This window comes from Microcaecilia unicolor, chromosome 5 (genome assembly GCF_901765095.1).
Source record: "Microcaecilia unicolor chromosome 5, aMicUni1.1, whole genome shotgun sequence".
In the NCBI taxonomy this organism is placed as follows: domain Eukaryota; kingdom Metazoa; phylum Chordata; class Amphibia; order Gymnophiona; family Siphonopidae; genus Microcaecilia; species Microcaecilia unicolor.
Window position 1 is genome coordinate 249,492,277 of NC_044035.1, and position 25,342 is coordinate 249,517,618.

General features: G+C 42.8%; 1 protein-coding gene across 2 annotated transcripts in view; it reads left to right on the plus strand.

Annotated features, from left to right (window-relative positions):
* The first annotated feature begins 4,843 nt into the window (after positions 1–4,843).
* LOC115470634 (apovitellenin-1-like) overlaps positions 4,844–25,342 on the plus strand; it is a 39,463-nt gene continuing 18,964 nt past the window's right edge. The window contains exons 1-3 of one of the 2 annotated variants that reach the window (XM_030203969.1): positions 4,844–4,951; positions 9,077–9,181; positions 18,689–18,851. In XM_030203969.1, the coding sequence (XP_030059829.1) occupies positions 9,121–9,181; positions 18,689–18,851 (224 nt within the window). In that variant the 5' untranslated portion in view covers positions 4,844–4,951; positions 9,077–9,120. The remainder of the gene's footprint in view (positions 4,952–9,076; positions 9,182–18,688; positions 18,852–25,342) is intronic. The other variant, XM_030203970.1, reaches the window with a different exon arrangement.

Here is a 25,342-nt window from a genome sequence, read left to right on the forward strand (position 1 = left end):
TCCAGCCAGCGTCTACCCCCTCTCTCCTCCCTTTCCATCCAGTATCTGCCCCCTCTCTCTCTCCTTTCCATCCAGCATCTGCCCCCTCTCTTCCCTCTTTCCATCCAGCGTCTATTTTCTCCATCCATGTGTAGTTTTTCTCCTCTTTTCCCTTTCCCTCATCTCTGTCAGTATACATCTCCTTCCTCTTTCTTCACTCCCCTCCATCCATATGCAACTCCTTCCTCTCTCTTCCCTCTCCTCCATCCATGTCCACCATTTTTCCTCTCTCCGCCCCTCCATCCATGTTCATCTCACTTCCTCTCTTCCCTCTCCTCCATCCATGTCCAGCATTTCTCCTGCCCTCCCCTGCATCCATGTACAGCAACTCTCATCTGTCCCCTGCCCTCCCCTGCATCCATGTTCAGCAACTCTCCTCTCTCCCCTGCATCCATGTCCAGCAACTCTCCTCTCTCCCCTGTCCTCTCCTGCATCCATGTCCAGCAACTCTCCTCTCTCCCCTGCCATCCCCTGCATCCATTTCCAGCAACTCTCCTGTCTCCCCTGCATCCATTTCCAGCAACTCTCCTCTCTCCCCTGCCCTCTCCTGCATCTATGTCCAGCAACTCTCCTCTCTCCCCTGCATCCATGTTCAGCAACTCTTCTCTCCCCTGCCCTCCCCTGTATCCATGTTCAGCAACTCTCCTCTGTCCCCTGCCCTCCCCTGTATCCATGTTCAGCAACTTTCCTCTGTCCCCTGCTCTCCCCTGTATCCATGTTCAGCAACTCTCCTCTGTCCCCTGCCCTCCCCTGTATCCATGTTCAGCAACTTTCCTCTCTCCCCTGCTCTCCCCTGTATCCATGTTCAGCAACTCTCCTCTGTCCCCTGCTCTCCCCTATATCCATGTTCAGCAACTCTCCTCTGTCCCCTGCTCTCCCCTGTATCCATGTTCAGCAACTCTCCTCTGTCCCCTGCCCTCCCCTGTATCCATGTTCAGCAACTTTCCTCTCTCCCCTGTCCTCCCCTGTATCCATCTTCAGCAACCCTCCTCTCTCCCCTGCCCTCCCCTGTATCCATGTTCAGCGATTTCTCCCCTCTTCCCTGCCCTACCTCTTAAAACTAATTTTACCTGACTGAAGGGCAGTGAAAGAAGCAGAGTACAGCTGGCTCCGTCTTCACCTTTCTCCTTCCCTCAGCTGTGCTCCTGCCCTCATTTCCTGTTTAGGCAAGGGCAGAGCCCAGCTGAGAGGGAAGGAGAAAGGTGCAGACGGAGCTGGTTGTACTCTGCTTCTTTCACTGCCGTTTAGTCAAGTAAAATTAGTTTTAAGCGCTGGCTGAGCGGCAGGAAAGCAAGGAGGGCAGGTTTGAAAATATTGGGGGTGCTCGAGCACCCACGGAGTCGGCGCCTATGCACTCAATAACTCACTCTAGGCCAGAAGTGGGGTTCTGAACCAAAGAGGTAGTCAAATAACAGTCTTTAAGCAAAAAGGGCAAAAACTGCATAAGGCAGTGAGCAAAAATAACAGCCAATTCTACAGTCACTTCTTACAGCAGTGGCCTAGCCACAGGGGAGGAGGAGCCTTAGGGGCCTGCCCCACCTCACTTTGGGCTCTCAGGTCCCCTCCAAACTTGCAGTACCCCATTAAATCTGTGCTTCAGGAAGCAGGTGAAAGTTTGGCTCTTCAACCAGGCCTTGGAATGGAAGAAGTAACTAACTTGTTAGTTTCTCTCTCTCTCACACACACACAGTGACACGGGCTGCACATACTGCAGCAGGACATGTTTATCCACGCCTACCCTAGCTGAGATAATATTTAACTCTCTCTCTCTGACCTCATGTGCACCTTTCTTTAAATTAGTCTCCTTATTTTGTAGCTCCTCTTACTCTCTTACCTATCTATATGTTTCATCTTTGCTTCTACCCTATGCTGTCTATTAAAATGTTTTATTGTGTATTGTATTGACATTGTAAGTAGTATACTATGCCATACTTTGTACTCTTATTTGAATATTTTTACTGCTGCAATTGTCTATTGCTTGTTTGATTTATTCTTACTGTACACCGCTTTGAGTGAATTTCTTCAAATAGGCAGTAAATAAATCCTAATAAGTAAATGGTGGGAATGCCGAAGCCCTGCCAGCCAAACAAATTTGGTGCCCGAGCCACTACCCTTCTCCTTGTGCTGCTGCTGCAATGTGGATGTCAACTGTGTGCCTCCAGCCACTGACACAAAAACTTCTCCTCGAACATGCTCAGTTCACAGTAGAACTGAACGTGCTTGGGGAGTCCAAGACTCAGTGGATGGAGGCATGCTTACGACTTCCGCATTACAGCAGCAGGCACAAGGAAGAGGGAAATGGCTCAGGCACTGAATTTTACTGGCTGGCAGGGCTTCGGTATCCCCACCAGCACAGGTATTTCTAATGCACAGGGGGAGGGAGGAGGAATGAATATGTTGTCCCCACGGTTGAGCCCTGGGACCTCTCTCCCCCACCCCCCCAATCGGACTGGCTACACTCCTGCCTTACAGTCACTGATTCTGATAAAAACGTATTTCTCGCTTTACTCCTGTACACCTTCAGAGGTTAGTTTAAATCCAGATATGGTTACTACTGTCATTTGTATTCATTTGGCTCTTATTTTCTGTTCCACTCCTGCTTTTCCCCCAGGACCAGTGTCCCCTTTTGTTTTTCTAGCTGCTCAGTTCCTTTTTCCTCCTTCTTAAGAAGCAACACTGTGCTGGTTGCATTTTTCAGATTACATCTTCAACTACGTGCAGAAACCTCATCCACCTTTTTACAAGTTTCACCTCCGCTCTTCTGGCTAGTAGCATGTCCTGTTAAGCCAAGGATCTATGCTCAAGTTCCTTAGCAAGGCCGAGATAGGAATTCTGCCAGATTAACTCACAGCCTGTTATTGTTTTCATAGACAGTCTGATCTGTACCAATCTTTTTCAACATTTTACCTTGAGACATGATTTTGGTGAAGGCTTTGTATACAAATTTACATGATTTCCAAGGTGTTCAAATAGTGAAGATCTGGAGGGGATGGTCTTCTGGGAGGAGTAAAGAAAACCCCCACGAGTGTAACAGCAATGCAGGTCAAGAAGTAGGGGTGGACCAAGAAGTCTCGCCAGCCAAGGGTTGATTGAAGTATCTTTATTGCACCAAATATATGTACAGCAAGCCCGTCAAAAATGGGCTTGCTATAGCGTCCGTTGCGAGTACACTTATCAGAATATTATTCTGATTTCTGTTTTATCTTTGCATCCATTCGCTGTGACAGAAGTATTTTGACCCCTGAAGCCGACGGTGAAGCCGTCGAAACACAGTCCCGTGTTGGGTCATACATATATTTGGTGCAATAAAGATACTTCAATCAACCCGTGGCTGGTGGGACTTCTTGGTCCACCCCTACTTCTTGACCTGCACTTCTTGAAGGAGTGGCATTGGATGATTCTGGTTTACTAGAGACAAAGGATTCAATCTGTTATTAATAACTGATAGCTAAGGCCTATTTTTATTAATTTCTCTGACAAAATGGAAACCACAAGTTCTAGAAATTTACTTGAGGTTGAAAATGTAAAACAGATTCCAATGTCCCTGAGAACTAACCCCAAGCCACACCATAGGATAACACCACTAGAAGCCTTAAAACACTGTATAGCATAAGCTCATAGAAAATTCATCCATTTATGTTATCAGTCTGGGAGCTACTCCATGTATAGAAAGTAACCCCAGAAGGAGGAACCACATTTTAACATGACTTTCAAATTTTTGTTTTGTAATAACATCAGACTCAAGTACTGCAGCAAATAAAAATACATTTTGATCACCCTTTTGTGATAAGAAACACATCCTGGTTCTAAGGATTCACCTGTCAGTCCAGCATGGCTCACAAATGGAAGGCACTTGGGAATTTGTAGACCAAATGTCTTCTTTTTTACAAACACAGAAACAATTTCACTAGATTTACATCTCTTAAAATGAGATTTATTTGTGGATGCCCAGGTGAGTACTGCATGACAATCAGTAGAAAGAAGGGCTGGAAACTAGGGCAGCGTGATTTGACTATGGCCCTGGGTGTTGTATTTCCGTGGACATTGACCTCTGGTCTTTGAGATGGGAAAGAGCGCTGTGCTGTTGCATGGTGGTGCCCAGACACTGCAACACCTTGTTCCGGGGCTGGTAGAAAGCGTAGCATTCTAGATAGCCTTAGCTCAGCTCCTAATGCGTCCGTTTGCAATGTGCCAGCTTTGTCTCCTTCGTGTGCTCTCTGAATGACTCACAGACTTTGAGACATGGAAAAGTCAGATGTTCCTCCCAGAACTTATCTCCATCAGAGCATTATTCCCTCTAAGCCAGGGGCTCTCAAGCCAGTCCTCAGGACACACCTAGTTAGGTTTTCAGGATACCCACAATGAATATGAATAAGATAGATTTACATAGAATGGAGATACTATCTCATGCATATTCATTGTGGATATCCTGAAAACCTGACTGGCTAGATTTGTCCCAACCAAGGGCTGCTCTAAGCTAAGCAGAAGTCCTCTGCCTATAGTCATGCCACTGGGGGGCGCTGTTTCATTATCATGTTTTTAATAGTAAGGGATGGAAAAGCTCTGCAGGACTCTAGGGAAGCTGCTTGTCCCTAGCGATTGAAAATACAGTTTTGAAGCCACACTCCCAACTGGCAGTAATGCAGTTGGCGAACTCCTGCTCAGCTTTGAGGGAATTGTGCGTCAGAGTGTTGTAAGAGAAGGACACAAACCATAAAAATACAAACTGCAATACACGCTGCTGTTCAGTACAATTTCATAATCCTCTCTGTTCTATTGAACCAAAGCTAAAAATTGCACAAAATGGAATTTGTTCTGTAAACATGACCCCTGTCATCCACGGTTATATAAATTTGGTCAGTGTCTGCACATTTGGGAGAGACGTGAAAAACAGCCATCATCTGCTAAACAGGTAAGAAACTGAACTTCTGCTTGTTATGCCTGTATTCACAGGAAAGGCGATATTTTGGAGACAAAAAAATATTGTTAATTGGAATTGGAACTGGAGGTGCCTCAGATTCACAGGGTACCTAGAGAAAGGAGAAAGGGTAATCAAATGCTATTTGTTGGCAGGCTACCAAGGATTTACATCCGGTGGCCAAATGCCAATGAATTAGTGTCTCAGTAGGACTATTAATATACTAATATGATGCTGGCAGATGGTCATTGTGTCCTGATTATTAAAACCAGCTGCCCTGCTTCTGTGACAAGTCCTGCTGAAGGTAACTACTGCTTAATCCATATATGCAAAACCCTAAGGTGACGATTCTATCAACTGGTGCCTCAGTTTAAGCTGTGCAGTTAGTGTCAACTGTATAACAGCATCTTGTTATCAAAATTCCATTATAGAATACTAGTGTAAGTTGGCATTGGTACGCCCATGTTTAGGTGACCCCTTTTTGCCATGTCAATGGCGGGTGTAAGTTAGCATGCCTAAGTGTGCCAGGTCATGTGTAATTTATAATTTTCTATAAACTAAATGTGCAGCTGGGAGTAGAGGAGTAGACTAATGGTTACCAAAGCGGACTTTGATCCTGGTGACCTGGGTTCAATTTCCACTGCAGTATCTTGTGACCTTGGGCAAGTCAATTAACCCTCCATTGCTTCAGGTACAAAAACTTAGATTGTGAACCCTCTAGGGACAGAGAAAGTACCTGTATTTAATGTGTACAGTACTGTGTACATCTAATAGCACTATAGAAGTGATTGGTAGTAGTAGTAAGAGACGAACCCCTTGAAGTGAGATGCTACCTTATAGAATAGTGCAGCGGTTCCCAAACCTAGTCCTGGTTTTCAGGATACCCACAATGAATACTAATGAGAGAGATGTGGCAGCAGTGCATGCAAATGTCTCTCATGAATATTCATTGTGGGTATCCTGAAAACTTGACTGGCTGAAGTGCCTCCAGGACCAGCCTTGGGAATAACTAGCATAGTGCCTAGTACACGTGGAGGGGCATTTTCGATATGACGTCTAAGTCCGACTTTGGACGTTTTGCAAAAAACTAAATAGGGAAGAAGGTCATTTTTGAAAATACTGTGGATGTTTTGTTTTTTTGGACATTTTGTGATTTGGACGTTTTGTTTTTTGGTCCATTTTCGAAAAAAAAAAAAAAGTCCAAGTGCAAAACGCACAAAATCAAGCCAGCATTTTTAGTAGACGGGTCCTCCTGATATCCCAAGACAGCAATAGGGCACCCTAGGGGCACTGCAGTGGACTTCATAAAAAGCTCCCAGGTACACATCTCACCCTTGCTCCCTTACCTTGTCTGCTGAGCCCCCCAAAACCACTACCCCCAATTGTACACCACTACCATAGCTCTTATGGATGAAGGGGGCACCTATATGTGGGTACAGTGGGTTTCTGGTGAGTTTTGGAGAGCTCACAGTTTCCTCCACAAGTGTAACAGGTAGGGGGAGGTAGGAGTCTGGGTCCATCTGTCTGCAGTGCACTGCACCCAACACTAGACTACTCCAGGGACCTGCATGCTATTCTAATGGACCTGAGTATAACATCTGAGGCTGGCAAGTAATGTTTTTCATCATATTTTGGGGGTGGGAGTGGGGGTGGGAGGGGTTTAGTGACCACAGGGGGAATCACCCCTGATTCCCTCCAGTGGTCATCTGGTTATTTAGGGCACCTTTTTGTAACTTATTCGTTATAAAAACAGGTCTAGCTCAAAACATCTTAAGTTTTAGTCCTGGACGGTTTTGTTTTGTTCCATTATGGCTGAAAAACGTCTAAGTCTTAGGAACGCCCAAGTCCTGCCCTGAACATGCCCTCACATGCCCCCTTGAGATTTGGACACACTTCTGACGGACTTCATAGAAAAACGTCTAAAAATAGGTTTTGAAAATACTGATTTGGACGTTTTTGTGAGAAAAACGTCCAAATGCTGATTTATGCCACACTTTAGACATTTTTCTGTTTTGAAAATGAGCCCAATAGACACCTAACTGTCTGATGCTTTTCACACACCTAAGTGGTGCATACTTCTAGGTGTTAATTCATATAATTTACCTTCTAAACATCATCTTCCAGCACTAACAAGGGCCCAGATCTCAAAACTCCAGCGCTGTACTGAACAGCACCAGAAAATACCGCTGCTACAGTGCAGCAATAGAACTTCCCAATGCTCAGCATTAATGGCATGCAAATTTTATGCACGCTGTTAGCACTGAGCATTGGAAGAAAGGGGGTACGTGCCCAGCACATGCACACAAAGGTGAGTCCTGCATGCGGCAGTCCCGATGTAAGGGTGAGAGTAAGTACCTCAAGGCAGAAGTAAGAAAATAGTAAAAATCTCTCTAATGTTTATACAGCAGCTAATCCCTCCCCCCACTCATCTTTTTATTTTAGCTATGTATATTAGGGCAATTTGGGGGAGATTTAATATTAAAAGCTAGGATCTTACCTGGCTTAAACTGTGATGCCATTTTTATTTATTAGGATTTATTTACCACCTTTTTGAAGGAATTCACTCAAGGCGGTGTACAGTAAGAATAGATCAAACATGAGCAATAGACAATTACAGCAGTAAAAATATTCAAAAACAATACAAAGTATGGCATGGTATACTACTTACAATGCCAACACAATACGTAATAGAACATTATAATCGATACTGAAGGGTAAAGCAAAGATGTAACATATAGACAGGTAAGAAGATAGGAAGAGTTTAGAAAGTAAGGTGATTGATTTAAAGAAAGTTGCACATGAGGTCAGAGAAATGGTTAAATATTATCTCAGCTAAGGTAGGGTACTAACAGCTGATCAGCAATTTCAGGTCCGAGTTCTTTCTGTACCCTTTGGTACATGCGATTTACTACTCTTTAATTTTTGTAAAATGTTGCTTAATTTTTTTGTACCTTAAATGCAACCCCTAATCCATTAAAGCATCTTCTAGCTTGACCCTAAGGGTGGCAAACTTTCTTAAAAGAATTTCAGACCTATACCTTTTAGGCAAGAGTTCTGCATTTGCAAAATAGCCTCTTCTAAGGAATTTGCCAGGCTGCTTACCTAACGCCAGCTCCGAGTTGATGTAAGGTTCCTGGCAGTAAGAGTGTCCTTGTTCGGGGGGTGCTTTTTGAGCATCGTGCTGAATCAAAAATGACCTAATTTAAATGAGATTAGCATGCTACTTGCGCTAATCTCTGACACAGTCATTCCCCGTGCTAGAGCCCTCTGAGCCTTCAGCGCTAACAAATGTAGGTACTAGTCCAGTGCTATGGGCATCTAGCACCCGCCTTTGCTTCTGAGCATCAGGGCAAAAATGAAGCATACACTCTCACCCCTGACCAGTTTCTGTCTTCCTCACTCATACAGCCCAAGGAAGGTCCTTCATCTAACTAGCAAGCTACTTTGGTGATAATTTGACAAAAAATACTTTCCCTATCATAGTAACATAGTAGATGATGGTAGATAAAGACCTGTATGGTCCATCCAGTCTGCCTAACAAGATAAACTTGTATGTGCTACTCTATATTTATTTTACTTCTTTATTTATTTAGATTTCGCTCACACCTTTTTCAGTAGTAGCTCAAGGTGAGTTACATTCAGGTACACTGGATATTTCTCTGTCCCAGGAGGGCTCACATACCTGACCTTGATTTGTCCTTGCCATTTGACGGCACAGGCCGTAGAAGTCTGCCTAGCACTAAATCTGCTTCCCAATTACCCGGTTTTGCCACCCAATCTCTGCTAAGCTTCTGTAGATCCATTCCTTCTGAACAGGATTCAGAAAGAATCTCTCAACCAATCCTCCTTTGAAATAAAATATCATCTCATCTCCACACACTTCATTATGTTCACAGAACTAGTTTGAGAAATTTGTGTTATGTACTTATTATGTTGTAATTATTTTTATGTTGATTTATACTGCATTAATGAATTGCATTTTGTTGTATTAAGTGTACTGTAAGCCATGCTGATTTTGTATTGTTAAGCCAAGATAGAAGTGCAAAATACAATGGAATAGTCTAAAAGATAAATATCCATTCTGTTCAGTACTTAAATTATGTGAGTTTGTTTCTGCAGACCTGTGAGGCCATCTCACTGAAGCTGAACATTACCAGTGTATCATGCAATCCCGTGTTTTGCTTGTGGGATTTATGACCTTGCTGCTTGGCATGGCTCTTTCTGGTGAGTTAAGCTACTCTCCTATTCAATCTGGCTCAGATTGACCCAAGAGGCAAACATATGGTAAAGAGGGGAGCTTGCATTCATTCAATGTCCAACCTGGGTGACAGCGGACTGGAAGTAGTTATGTAAGTCAGAATGGTAATTCATGCTGGCATGGCGATCCTATTATGTATTGTATAAAAGGATGCCGCCACTTTTGTAGAGAACGCCAGACGAATTTCATATTTAATATAAACAGTTTATTTACAATTGTACTGAATAGCTCAATGGGCTATTTCAGGTAGCATTTCTTGATAAGCAATATACAAGTCAGAATGAATGATTAAAACAAAGCAATGTAAAGCAAAGAAATCAGAATGCTATAGACAGACGAAGAAATCAGAATGCTATATACAGACAAAGAAAAATTCAAAATGCTCGCTACCTCTTTGTTCCAATCTGTTTTTATATCGTTCTTCTTTGGCATCTGACCAATTCTCTCATACAACATTCCTGTGCAAGTCTCTGAATACCACAAACTGTTAATCATGTGCAGAACATCTGCTTTCACTTACTACTCCCCCTTATTGCCCACAGACTTTCTGGAGCCTGCCTTTGGCTAATGTTTAATGTCCGTCAAATTTCTCATGCCTCAGGAGATTTGGTTTAGTGTTAAAACAGCTTGTTGTAATCATGGAGCTTTCCACCCCATCTTTCATGCTTTTATTCAACAAATCTTTCATACTTTTGTTCAACAAATCCTCCCTTTTGAGGCCTGGTATTCCAGGACTCAAACATCTGTTTTAGCTCCAGTCTGTTTCCTTACCTCCCTTCTAAATTTCCTCCCCCCTTTGTTTGTGGCATTCAGTTTCTGCACGCTTTTTCAATATTTTTGGCTGACATATTAAAGTTCTATTTATTCTTGATTTCAGTTATCATTGTTATTTTAAAAGCATCCTGGCACATCTTTGCAAACATGCTAATACACATGTTACACAGCATTAAACAGATTCAATTGTACTAGGGTACAAAATTTATATCTCTTGAGGTATATAATTTATAGGACAGTGAGTTTCATCACAGGGGAATACACTGTCATTCATTCTTTTCATTAGCTGATGTGGCATTAAAAATTACACAAATTAAAAGCATAACATTCATTGAATCAGTTGTTACAACATTCTGCATGTAAGTGCACTTTATCGGGGGAATGTGTTCAGTTGTCATACTATTAATCAGACACCAACATGATGTCTGTGGGCACTTGTCCATAAGCAAGGCTTGCTTATAAATAGTCTCATTTGTCCAATGAAGGTTTTCATCATCTCTTACACAGGTATTATTGGGATCACAGTCATGGTGCCCACTCAATTTTATCATTGTAGTCCCATACATCATAGCTGGCAAGGACAAGGATGTGGGCACATATGATACAATCAGTCAAATTCAACATCTTGGCCGCTGCAACAAGTCTATTATCATATGTGTTCATTGTCCATTAACAAACAACAACAGTCCAATACCATCATGTTTATTCTTTGTCCACTTCAATATTATTAGTTCGTCGAATATCTGATAAATGTATCCAAGAAGTATGACCTTCCAGACGGGCAGCGGTCTGAGTAAGGGCTGTGATAGCAAAAGGTCCTACATACACAGGATCCTTCCATGTTTTATGTGTAAAGTTCTTTCGCAGTACTAGATCACCTACTTTAAAAGCACAAACATCATTAGTAGTCCCTGCCTGTGATGCTACATTTGTTCGGATCATATCACTTGTCAGGTTCAACATAGGTTGTAGCTTTTGCCAGTACTGAGCTGTGCTATCAGTACTTGCTGTCTGCATCGGGAAGAAATGACGTCCTGTCTGAATTTGGAATGGGGTCAATTTAGTACGCCCATTAGGTTGGGCCCTTATAACCATCAAAGCTAATGGTAACAAATCAAGCCAGGTATATGGTTTACCTGCTGTTTCCTTGTTTAAAGCCTTCAGTAATACTCTCAATTTAGTTTTTAAAATACCATTGTAGCGCTCCACCAAACCATTGGAGGTGGGGCGATACACTGATACTTTTCTGTGTGTTAAACCCATAATCGTTTCCATTTCTTTCAAAACACTGTTATTAAAATGTGTCCCGTTATCAGAAATTATTCTAGACGGACACCCATGTCTTGGCATAATATGAGTTACCAGGCATTGTACCACTTCATGTGCTGTCTCCCTTTTACATGGAAATGCTTCTATCCACCTTGAAAAAGCATCCACCCAAACTAACAAATACCTTTTTCCCTGCACTGGAACAATCATATCAGTGAAATCCATATACCATTCTTTTGCTGGGCCTTCTGGTATTGGAAGTGTCCCAGGTGATATTTTAGGACCTCGTTTAGGTATGTTAATATTGCATACCATGCAATTTTGCACAACCTGTTGAATCAGGTTATCAATTTTTAAAGTCCAAAATCTTTGCTCAAATTGTTGCCTCATTGTTTCCTTATTCCAATGCATGGTTGCATGCCACTCAGCCAATACCTTAATCGCCTGGCTCATTGGCATACAAGGTAATCCTTCTTCTGCATTAAACCATTCACTTCCCAATTTCATACATCCTCTCTTCAACCATTTTTCACTTTCCTGTCCCTCTGGCTGCCACATTTCAATCTTATCTACATTCGTAAGTGGCCCTTCCTGTGTCTGTCTAGTATTATACAAAATCTTTTCACTTTGCTTAACCACCTCCGTTGCTGCTGCATCAGCCATTGCATTACCTAGTGCCTCAAAGGTTGGCCTTTCAGTGTGGGCCGGGGTCCACACAACTGCAGTTTTTCTACCTTCACGTTCCCTTCTTGCCAAAATTTCAAACAGCAATTTCCAATATGTGTAATGTTGTAAATTTTTACCTGCACTGGTTATCATCCCCCTACGCTGCCATTTTAATATATGATACTGTAGTGAACTTGCAACGTAACCACTATCAGTATATATAGTGACATTTTGAGTCATATCAGTGTGTTGTAAGGCCGTAATAACGGCTAAAAGTTCAGCATGCTGTGCAGTCTGGTCAGGAGGGGTTTTATATTGTACTTGCATTATCTTTCTTAGACTCTCATCTACCTGCACGCAGGCAAAGCCTGCAACAGTCCTTTCACAAGCTCCATCTGTAAACCATATTAACCCATCAGATAAGGGTTCAAAAGTAAGACAGTGAAATGTAGGGATTTCTATAGTATCAATCTCAATCTCTTGATCAACAGGAAAAAGCAGATCTATCTTATTTCTCTGTTCTTTAGTTAATGGTATTATTCTTATATCTTGTCCTAAAAGTACTGCTTGATATTTTCCAAATCTAGTGGCTGTCAATGCCGTCTGGCTAGGGCTCAACAGCGTTTTAATCGTGTGGTTGGTATGTATTACAATAGGAACAAAAGGCATTTGTGCTCTCCATTTGCCTACTGCAGCCACTATAGCTGTCAGTAACTTTGGTATTTCTTTCATTCCTTTTTCCACATGATTAAAAGAGCCTGACACAAAAGCTACTGGTGCATTTACTTCATTGTTTTGATTAATCATAGCTGCCCAACTATTTCCCATGTCTTTTACCCACAAATGCACAGGTGATTGGATATCTATTACTGCTAAAGGTCCTGGAGATAATAAATCCCTCACAATCTTAGCCAGTACCATCTTATCCTGCTCTTCCAATACAATCAGAGTATTCTTTGGTGTAGCTGCGGGCAGTTTCAAATGTTTATAAAGTCTCATTACTTTTTGTGTATAATTTGGTATCCATCGTCTGCAGTAATTTAACATTCCCAAAACAGCACGTAACTGGGTAACTGTTTGCGGTACCGGAGTCTCATTTAAAATAGATATAACTTCCGGTATAATGACCTTATGTTCTGCTGAAACATTTTGTCCTAAAAAGGTGACAGTAGACTGAGCTATAACACATTTTTCCTTGTTACATTTATATCCTAACTCTCCTAATAACAAAAATAATTTTCTAGTCCATTCTAGACATTCTGTTTCAGTCTCAGCAGACAGTAGAATATCATCTACATAGACAAACAATGACACCGTGTCAGGCAAGTGACTCCTGAAATCCTTTAAATCCATCATTAGTTGTTTTGAGAATACCGATGGACTATCAGTAAAGCCTTGAGGCATCCTAGTCCACCTGTATGCCTCATTCTGTACTATAAATGACGTCAAATCCCTAGACTCTGGATGAAGAGGTATTGAAAAGAATGCATTAGACAAGTCAATAACAGTGTTATATGCATATATATTCTGGGTATGTAAAAGAGTAGCAGGATTTGCACAAATCGGAAATTGATTTCTTGTAATCTCATTTAGCTCTCTTAAATCATGTACTATCCTTACATTGTTTTCCCCTTTCGGGACCGGAAACAATGGGGTATTGTACGGGGATACTGAAGGTTCAATAATACCACATTTCAATAATTTACCAATGTGTTCCAGGGTTTTGGATACTAATTTAGGTCATATGGGGTAAGGGTCTTGCTTCGGCCCCTTTGCCCCTTCTATTAATTCTATCTTATGGGGTTTTGCATTTACGGCTAGTACATATGGTGAATCACTTGTACTCCAAATATGTTGCGGTAATTCTTCCATAACCCTTACTTTATTTTCATTATTCAACTGTTGAACCATGGTGAGCAAGCTTGGTATTTCTTTATCTCCAAAATCTAAACACAGTCCTAATTGAGACAATAAGTCTCTACCACACAAATTTACTGGGCAATCAGGTGCCACTAAGAAGGGTACCACAGCCTCCCTTGAACCGTGCGGTTGGCATTCCAATCGCACCAGAGTCGGTTCTGTTAGCCTTTTTCTTTGTTCTATCCCCGTAAATCCCACTGTTGTTCTATACTGATTTGAAAGCTTAACTCCCAGTGGTTTTGCACACAACACAGAGGTACTCGCCCCTGTATCTATCAAAAATCTCACAGGAGTTCCATATTTGCCAATTGTCAATGTAATAAAGGGTTCCCTTGTGTCTAATCTGAAAATCATTCCCTCTTCCTGACACGGGTCTGCTTCCAGTCAATAGCATTGGTCTGGAGTATTCTGCCAAGTTGGAAAGGCATTTACAGTACCCTGTCTCTGTACTGCAGCCCCTGGTCCCTGTGATTGCATCGCCGGCTGCTGTATTGCAGTCTGCGGGGCACTCGCAGGTATCCCTACTACTTGTGGCATTAATCCTTGCTGCGTCTGCATTTGTACTTGGGGCATTCCTGCCTTCTGATAACATTCTGAGGCATAGTGACCATATTGCTGACAAATCATATTGTTCAGAGGTTATTAGAGATTTTAAATCACCTCTTTCCCTATTAGCCCTACACACAAAACTAGCTAGGACTGTGACTAATTCAAACCAGATGATCTCTTAACACTGCAGGAATCTCACTTAAAAAAGAGTCAAACAAAGTTAAATTGCAAAGACATTCCACATAGAGAACTAGAAACAGAATAACACATATTTTAAAATAAACAGAGATCACCTTATAAGACAAAATCAAACTTATTTAAATCTAATCTAAAACAATCTTTTAAAAGGAACAAAAAAAAAATTTCAGTTCTTCCTGACCTTTCTAACCTTTAGCTTAGCAACAGCCAGACACCGAGAAATCAAAAACAGATGACATTCCTCAACCTTCAGGCTGAACCAAAGGCTGCTTTTTTTTTTCTACATCTGCATGAAAAAGATCTGCTGCTACAGAAAATAAATTCCAAATTGTAAGATGTCTCTAAACTTTTCTTCTGCCTAGTTTTATTTTTATTTTCTTGTAAGTAGCTCAGGAGAGATAATAATTTTGGACGATCAAACGATCCATACTGAGACCAGCTCAAAACAGAATCTTTTGCATCATATTTGACCCATTTGTCATGTGTTTTTTCAATCTGTTTTTTTTCTAATGGAAATAATTCTATGACATGCTGCAAAGGGGAGCATTTTTTTGAACTATCTAAATCTAAATACATAGCATATACAGGGGGCTTTTCTTTCTTATCTGCTCCTTTCCCTTTCATTTTATTCTGACTATTACAATTTCTCCTATAGAGCCACAACCTACAAAAATATACTAATGCACTTAAACAAAGAAAATATACAAAAAAGAAAACTACAAAGCTAAACAAATATACCAGTAATAAGGCCACAGTGTAAGCTTACTCACGCGTCTTCTTATTTCTCTTTTTAGCAAGCCCAGGAGTCGTCACCTGTATGTCCACGTCAGTAGGTTGATCACGTCCACTTACGTGGTGCACAGAAATCAGGTTTAAACAACGCTTGCTTTGCTTTCAATCCTGTAAAAAACTTCATTAACAACAAACACTTAATTTGTCCTTCGTCTCGCCTTCTCTTTTCCGTGTGCGGCCTACTCCTGGCTGGCTCGCCACTTTTGTATAAAAGGATGCCGCCACTTTTGTAGAGAACGCCAGACGAATTTCATATTTAATATAAACAGTTTATTTACAATTGTACTGAATAGCTCAATGGGCTATTTCAGGTAGCATTTCTTGATAAGCAATATACAAGTCAGAATGAATGATTAAAACAAAGCAATGTAAAGCAAAGAAATCAGAATGCTATAGACAGACGAAGAAATCAGAATGCTATATACAGACAAAGAAAAATTCAAAATGCTCGCTACCTCTTTGTTCCAATCTGTTTTTATATCGTTCTTCTTTGGCATCTGACCAATTCTCTCATACAACATTCCTGTGCAAGTCTCTGAATACCACAAACTGTTAATCATGTGCAGAACATCTGCTTTCACTTACTACTCCCCCTTATTGCCCACAGACTTTCTGGAGCCTGCCTTTGGCTAATGTTTAATGTCCGTCAAATTTCTCATGCCTCAGGAGATTTGGTTTAGTGTTAAAACAGCTTGTTGTAATCATGGAGCTTTCCACCCCATCTTTCATGCTTTTATTCAACAAATCTTTCATACTTTTGTTCAACAGTATTTTGGGTGGGCAGCCATTTCATGCCATTTCCCTTGTTTCTGGGAATGTTGCTTTTCCTTATGTTGTCATGGGAGCAATGTCATGCAGACTGCATGCTTTTTCAGACAGAGGACTCACTTTTCATAGGTGCACATTATTCGCATAAAGTGCTCTGTCTTTGAGAACAGGCTGCACTATTGACATATCCTGTCATTTCATGCCATTGGCAAATAAAAATGAGCAGAAAAACACAAAATTTCATGTTTTTTGTGTCCTGTCAACAGTGCGCACTCTTTAAAAACAGTGTGCAATCTTTCCTGATAGGTGCACACGCACGACCATCACACATGTGCACACTGTCTGGCAAGAGTGCTCACCTTTCTAAAAGAATAAACGTAGATAAAGGTGAGCCGGTCAATATGGTGTATCTGGATTTTCAACAGGCATTTGATAAAGTACCTCAAGAAAGATTCCTGAGGAAATTGGAGAGTCATGGGATAGGAAGTAGTGTTCTATTGTGGATTAAAAACTGGTTAAAAAATAGAAAATAGGGAGTAGGGTTAAATGGTCAGTATTTGAAAACGATCCACGAATTAAACAGCTTCCGCAAAGCTTTGAAAACCTCTCTCTTTAACAAAGCCTACCATGAGAACCCTTAACTACTTGAACACAACCCTTACACTCCTTTACTCAGAACGTCTCACTGTACAGCTGCATAACCAGATCCTCTTGCCTTCCTTTATCTCTTAGCTACACCAATTGTATTTCTTCCCTGTTATGGCACTGCCATAACAGACCTTTGTAAGCCACATTGAGCCTGCAAATAGGTGGGAAAATATGGGATACAAGTGCAATAAATAAATAAATAAGATAGTGGAGTTCCCCAGGGTCTGTGCTGGGACCACTGCTTTTTAACATATTTATAAATGATCTAGAGATGGGAATAACTAGTGAGGTAATTACATTTGATCATGACACAAAGTTATTAACTTGCAAGAGGATTGTGAAAAATTACAAGAGGACCTTACAAGATGGGGAAACTGGGCATCTAAATTGCAGATGACGTTTAATATGAGTAAGTGCAAAGTGATGCATGTGGGAAAGAGAAACCCAAACTATAGCTATGTGATGAAAGGTTCCACATTAGGAGTCACTGCCCAGGAAAGGGATCTAGGTGTCATTGTTGATGATATGTTGAAAACCCTCTCTTCAGTGTGCAGCGGTGGCGAAAAAAGCTAATAGAACACTATGAATTATTAAGAAAGGAATGGAAAACAAAAATGAGAATGATATAATGCTTATCACTCCATGGTGCGACCGCACCTCAAATACTGTGTGCAATTCTGGTCACCACATCTTAAAAAAAGATATAGCGAAATTAGTAAATGTATAGAGAAGGGTGACAAAAATGATAAAGGGGATGGGACAACTTCCCTATAAGGAGAGGCAAAAATGGCTAGGGCTCTTCAGCTTGGAGAAGAGACGGCTGCAGGGAGATATGATAGAGGTCTTTAAAATACTGAGTGGAATGGAACAGGTAGAGGTGAATCGATTGTTTATTTTTTCCAAAAATACTAGGACTAGGGGGCAATGAATGAAGCTACTAAGTAGTAAATTTAAAACATACCAGAGAAAATATTTCTTCACTCAATGTGTAATTAAACTCTGTAATTAGTTGCCAGAGAATGTGGTAAAAGCAGTTGACTTAGCAAGGTTTAAAAAAGGTTTGGCTAACTTTCCAAAAAAAAAGTCCATAAGCCATTATTAAGATGGACTTGGAAAAATCCACTGGTTTTTTCTAGGATAAGCAGCATAAAATCTATTTTACTGTTCTGGGATCTTGGTAGGCACTTGTGACCTGGATTGGCCACTGTTGGAAACAGGATACTAGGTTGATGAACCTTCAGTCTGTCCCAGTATGGCAACGCTTATGTTCTTATGAATTGTGTGTACTCTTTCAAAAGAGTGTGTGCTGTTTCAGTAGAGTTCTACTATTGACAGCACACAACAGAAACACAAAATTTCACATTTTTTCTGCTCATTTACATTTGCCAACAGCATGAAATGACACAGGATATGTTATTGACATTTCCTATATCATTTCAAATGAATACACATCCCTATGGTTCACTGTCATAACTTTAGGAATTTAGGGTATAATTTTATACCTAAGGGCATGAGGAAAGAGTATGTGCATTCATTTCTTTGACTGTGTATTAATACATTTTCAAAACAAAATTAAGCCCATGATTTTAAAGAGAAATTGTTTCTAAGAGAGGGTGATGGAGAATTATAATAGAGTTTAAGACAGGACAGAAGTAGAGGACAGAGGTTGGGCAAGGATGTTTACTGACAGACAGAGGCACCAAAACTAGAATTAGTGATAATGTTCTTAAATGAAAATAAGTTCCAGGCTCCATCTTATACTCCAGCAGCAAAGAAAGGTTGGCAGGAAATCCTCACTATTGGATTTTGGAGGGAGCACTGTAAAAAGAATCCTCTCACAATTCTCAGCTCTGCTTTGCTCTCTCCTTTCCCATATATTTTTTTTCTAGAAGAGGGTGCCAGAACCATCTCCAAAAGACATACCCAGATAGAATGGACGATAATACCTGACACCATCGGGCTTTATCTTTACGAAGGTGCAAACAAAATCTCACCCGAATTCGGACAATTTCTCTTGGATGTCTCTGAAAAACTAGAACTCCAGAAAATAAGGTAAAGTAGAGGGTGACCGAAGGCAGGGTTCTCCGTTTCAACTGAGACCAAATCAGCAGCTGAAATTTGCCTCTTGATTTCAGCAGAACCAAAACTGAAATGGCACCTCCCCCAGGGGCAGCAGAATGCCTTTTTTGTTTTTGTTTGGGGAGCCAAGCTCCACCCTCAACCCAGCCAAGCTCCACCCCCAGCATCTCTCCTTCCCATTCCTACCACCCCATAGTCCCCCCACCCCCATGGTGTCGAGCATCCTTCCCTACCTTTGAACACCCATCATGGTGGCCAACAGAAAGAAGAGGAGAGAAATGCTCCATCCTCCTCCAGTGCATAAGCCTCCCCAGCCACAAGTCCCCGAAGTACCAGGCTCTCCATATCAGGGCTGCTGCCTGGGTCCAGCACGTCTTTCCTCCTCCATTACTTCTGGTCCAGCATCTCTCCCTGATGTAGCGTCTATCCCTCTCACTCCCTCCCTGCGGTCCCTCTAATTTGGTTAGATCACTGCCATTAGTGTGGCAGTGGCAGTGTACTAACTAAAACAGCTTGCTCCAGGGCTTCAGCTGACAGCATTGCTTGTGACACATCCCACCACCTCTGACGCAATTTCCTGCTTCCACGAGGGTGGGACGCATCAAAGAAGGCCATCAGGCCGAAGGCCCAAAGCGAGCTGTTTTACTTAGTACAGTGCAACTGCCACGCTACTGGCAGGCAATCTAATCAAATTAGAGGAACCACAGGGAGGGAGTGAGAGGAAAGACGCTAATCGTGGGGGGGGGGGGGGGGCACAAGGGAGAGGTATAAACTTTGCAAAGGAGGGAAATAAGGGAGAGCAATAGATGCTGCAATGGGTGGGGGGGGGGGGAACGAGGGAGAGGGATAGATGCTGAAATGGGAGGAAGGAGGGAGAGGGACAGATACTGTAATGGGCAGAGGACAGAGAGGGATAGGTACTACAACAGGGAGAACAAGGGAGAGGGATAGATGCTGCAATGGGGGGGGGGAGAAACGAGGGAGAGGGATAGACACTGCAATGGGGAGGGGGAAATGAAAGAGATGCTGGACTAGAAGTAATGGAGGAGGAAAGAGGTGCTGGGAGAGTGAGATGCAGTGGATACTGCTCTGCCGGACCTGGGGGATGGGGGCAGAAAGGAAGAGTTGCTAGACCCAGGAGGGAGAAGGATATATTGGGCTAGGTAGAGGCAAGAGAGACTGCTGGACTGGAAGAGGGGAAGACATTAGACCTGGGAAGGGAGACACTGGTACGGGGAGGGGGCAAGGAAAGAGGAGAGATGCTGGATCTGCGGGAAGAAGGGAGAGAGAGAGAGACTGGGACTGACTAAACGAGAGGAAGAAACACTGGAGGAGAGATGGAGAGAAGGGGAAATGACAGAGAGACTGAGAATGACTGGAGGAAAGGAAGAGAGGGGAGGTGGGGGGGAGAGACTGAGACTGACTGGAGGAGAGGAAGATAGGGGGAAAGACACTGGAGGGGGAGGGGGAAGTGGAGGGGATGGAAAGAGAGAGACTGAGATGGACTAGAGGAAAGGGGGAAAGACATAGGACTGTGGGGGTTGGGGAGGAAGAGAGGAGGAGAGATACTGGCCCCACAGGTGGGAGGAAGAGGACAGGGAGACAGAGAACAGATGCTGGGCATGGAAGGATCATAGAGACAGGGACACAGAGGGACAATGCTGAACAGAGAGGCAATAGGGACAAACAGGGGCAATGTTGGACACAGGGATTATACAGATACAGAAGGACAATGCTGATCATAGGAAGGGATATGGACACAGGGTGGAAATGCAAGACAGGTCAACCTAGGGACACAGAGGAAAAATGAAGAATATAGAGGAGAATAGGGAAGCTAAGAGGGCAGATGCTGAACATGGAGGGAGGGAGGGACAGGGACACAGAAGGAAGATGGATGGAGGACATAGAGAGAGAAGAAATGTCAAATGGACAAGAGCCCTGAAAAGACAGGGGAAAAAAACAGAAAAGAGACACCGAGACCAAAGTGAATAGAAAAAATAAAATACTCGGACAACAAAGGTAGAAAAAATATTTTATTCTGAATTTATTAATTGGAATATGTCAGCTTTTTGAAATGCATATCTCTGGTATTTTGCATTTGAGTTCTATTTCACTATTAGTGCTGTGTGCAGAGTCTGACTTTCTGAGGTTTCCAGTTCAGTTATGGTCCCTTGTTTCACATTTGTTAAGGGTCTGTTTGTGTTTTGTGTGTGTGACCAAGGTATGGTATTCTGCTAGCATGTAGAGTGTGTGTAGAGAACTTGTTGCAGTTTTTGTTTATTTTCACTAAATGGTGTATTGGTGTTGTAGTTATCTTTTTGAAATAATACTTAGCAGTTCTAAATGCAAAGAATGGATAGCATGAGGTTGAACAGATCAGTCCAGGTTGAGGTAAACATTTATCTATAGGAGTTATAAGTACCTGCAAGCAGCCAAGGTGCAGCTCACTTTCTTACTGTTTGCTGATTGGAACTTCCTAGATGGGAGGAGGGAAAAACTGTACAGTTATCCAAGGCTGGATTCTTCTTGACAGACTGGACTGGATCCCTCTGAAATCTGCAGTATCAGCTTGACTCCCTTCCACAGCACAAGCCAGTGGCGTAGCCAGACCTGAATTTTTGGGTGGGCCCAGAGCTAATATGGGTGGGCACTAGCACTATGCATATAGGTATGAGTAGTGTTTCTTGGGATACTACAAAATAATGCCTTAGAATACACTTGATGATGGATTGCCCTGCCCAGTAACTGCTCTGCGTCAACATAAACCACATACATACATACTTAAAAGGGAAAAATGATAAATATAGTTACATTATCCCATATCTTAAACTTGACCTGATGTAAGTCTACTATAATGGCAAACATCTCAACACATGTGACAGGATCTTACAGTATAATTACAGCAATGGCTTTATAACATATGTAAATGACTGATTAAGCAAAACATGTAAATACCTACATTTTTCAAAAATGTTAATCTTTGTCTGTTCTTCAACATGTCAAAAACTGCATGAAGTACAGCCGCAGAATTCTCACTGATGAAATAAGATTTCTCATTAATTAAATAAGAAAAATCCTACTGTCATCATCAAGATATTTTTCCACCTACTGTGGAATCTGTAGAATACAGAACACAGCTAGAATGTTTCCTCTTACAGCTTTTCATAGGAAAAATGTATTCAAATTCTGGTAGCATCTCAATAACACAAAATCCCTTCACCGCTAGGTACTTTGTGAATTAACACTAAATCCTGCAAAGAATTTTCTTAGAGCCTGTATCGCAAACCTTAGCACCAATTCTCAACATGAGTACCAATAACAGTACCTTTAAAACTGCATCAGTGAATATACACAACAGCAATGCACATCCCATTGGAAAAGCCAAACAAGTCAGACTCATAGATCCCCACACAAACCACATGCCAGCAGAATCTCTCACCTGTTCGGTCACATGAAGAACAAAAATCAACACTCATCAATTATAGAATAAAAGACCAAAAATTAGAAATTGTCCTATAGCTCGGCATCAGCCCTTCCCTTCCCAACCCCCCATCCATCTCCATAGCCCAGTATCAGCCCTTCCTCACTTTCCATCCCTGTAGCCTTCCCTTCCCCACCATCCATCCTGTAGCTAGGCATCAACACTGTCCTACTCCCTACTCATTCCCCCCCCCCCCACACACACAGTTTTGGCATCTCTGCCCTTCTCAGTATTCCTTCCCACCCACCCTGAAGCACATCAACATCCCACCTATGTTAAATATTTTTGAAACATTATTTTAACCTGAGCACTACAGAGACCATCCCCACCCGAAAACCCACCAACATGAACAAATATACAACTTTTTTTTTAAATTTTAAACTGGGGACTGAGCCCACCCCCATCCAGAAACCCAACATTAAAATTTATTGTTAGTGGGTTTCTGGGTGAGGGTGGGCTTTTCACTGTCTAGGGAAAAAAAGGTATATATAATGATTAAATATACCTTTTTCCCCTAGGCAGTGAAGAACCCACCCCCACATAGAAGCCCAGCACCAGCATTATACTGTAAATATAAAACTTTTGTTGTTGTTTTACCTGGGCAGGGCCAGATTCAAAGAGCAGTGCACATGTGCTCCCTGTGCTGCCTCTGGGACCGCAGTGGAGTGTACTGCCTGCAGAGGATTGCAGGACTCAATCAAACGCAGATTGAGCAAGGGGCAAGATGAAGCAAGGCCCCAATAGCTTCTCCAGCTACTGCTGGCAGCCTGTGGCACAGTGAGGGATCCCTTCAGCTGAGCTGCAGCAGCAGCACTGGCGGCAGATTTTTCTGTGCGGGGCTGGGATCTGTGAACCGCAGCAGCGGCACTGGCGGCAGATTTTTTTGTGCGGCGGCGGCATCTCTGTAAACCGCGGCAGCGGCACTGGCGGCAGATTTTTCTACGAGGCGCCAGTGTCCGTGCATGCTGCAGCCTGTGGGGGACCTGGGGGGCAAAGCAAGGCAAAGCAAAGCACACAGGCGCCATGACGAACGGAGGTCAGATCAGCAGAGCACAGCACTTTGTGCAGTGTACTCACAGTACACCGATTGGAGGAGGACAAGCAAATGGGGTGGGCCTGAACCAAGACTGGGTGGGCCTGGGCCCATCCGTAGCTACGCCCCTGGCACAAGCCCTTGTTTATAAAACAGATTTAATTAATCTTTTACCCTATCAGCACGGTAAAATCTCTCTCTATGAGTAGCAGAGTTCTTTTTCTCACAGCTTGCTTGAAATCTCCAAATATAGCAGTGTACAAATTTACAGTTATATACAGGGCTTTTTTTGAGGGGGTACTTGGGGGTACTGAGTACCGGCACCTTTTCCATTGTCTGCTAAAATTGACCAATGGTCCCCAAGTTTTAATGAAAGAGCTCAGGTTCTACACACAAATTCTGCCTTGTCATAGGTTCTGTGACTGGTTGCAGGGAGCCTGGCTATTGTGGGGAGGGTCCCTCAGTGATTACCCCTACCCCTGAAGGGTGGCCTAGCATTTGAGTACCGGCACCTTTTTCACTAAGTGCACTGGTTATATATAACCTCAATTTAAGCAGCCTGAATTAAGTTGCAATGATGACTAGCGAGAAAATATTATTACAATACTTTTTTTAAAAAAGCATTTATGATCAATTCTCAATACAGATCAATAACAATAACATGGATGAGGGCTGCTTACCTTGTTTATAAAATAGATTTAATCTTTTACCCTATCAGCAAGGTAAAATCTCTTTGTATCAGGGTTGCCAGGTGGAAAATTTTTTCCCCACCCAAACCAGCCCAAAACCAGCCCAAAACCCGCCCAAAGTCAAACCCCGCCCCTGACACCCCCACCCCCGCCGTCATCAACCCCGCCCCCGCCATCATCAACCCCGCCCCCGCCGTCATCGGCCCCCGCCTCTTCCGTCACCGGCCCCACCTCCCCCGTCATCGGCCCCACCCAAAATGTCACTAACCCCGTCCAATATGCCACTAGCCTCGCCCCCGTGGCCCGAAAAACCGCTAAAAAAACCGCCGAAAGACCCCAAAACAAGCCCAAAAAACCGCAACCCGCCGTGGGCAAAAATTTCCCGCAGCGGGTCGCGGAAAACCGCCCAATTGGGCAGGAAAACCGCCCACCTGGCAACACTGCTCTGTATGATAGTATGAGTAAAGAGTAGTTACTTACCTGTAACAGGTGTTCTCCGAAGACAGCAGGCTGCATATTCTCACAAGTGGGTGACGCCACGTCGGCCCCGGAGGATTTTAAAGCAAAATCTAAAAATCTCTTTTACGGCATTCCGTCGCGCGAGCAATCGCACTGCGCATGTGCGCACACCTCTTCCCGCTCGCTGTGCGGACACGCCCCTCAGTTAAATCCAAAGGATGGAGGAGACAACTCCAAAAGGGGAGGTGGGAGGGTTTGTGAGAATATGCAGCCTGCTGTCTTCGGAGAACACCTGTTACAGGTAAGTAACTACTCTTTCTCCAAAGACAAGCAGGCTGATATTCTCACAAGTGGGGTATCCCTAGCTTCCAGGCTTACACAACACAACAAACAGTGGTCAATTGAGTCTCGCAACGGCGAGGCCAGAATAAAAATTGACCTGAAAAGAAGAAACATCTAAATGAGCGTAGCCTGGAACAGAACAAAAATGGGCCTAGGAGGGTTGGAGTTGGATTCTAAACCCCAAATAAGTTCTGCAGCCCCGACTGCCCAAACCGACTGTCGCGTCGGCTATCCTGCTGAAGGCAGTAGTGAAATGTGAATGTGTGGACTGATGACCACACCGCAGCCTTGCAGATCTCTTCAATAGTGACTGATCTTAGATGAGCCACCGACTCAGCCATGGCTCTAATTTTGTGAGCCATGACATGGCCCTCTAGAGTCAGTCCAGCTTGGACAAAAATGAAGGAGATGCAATCTGCTAGCCAAGAAGAAATGGTGCGGTTTCCGACAGCAACTGGCA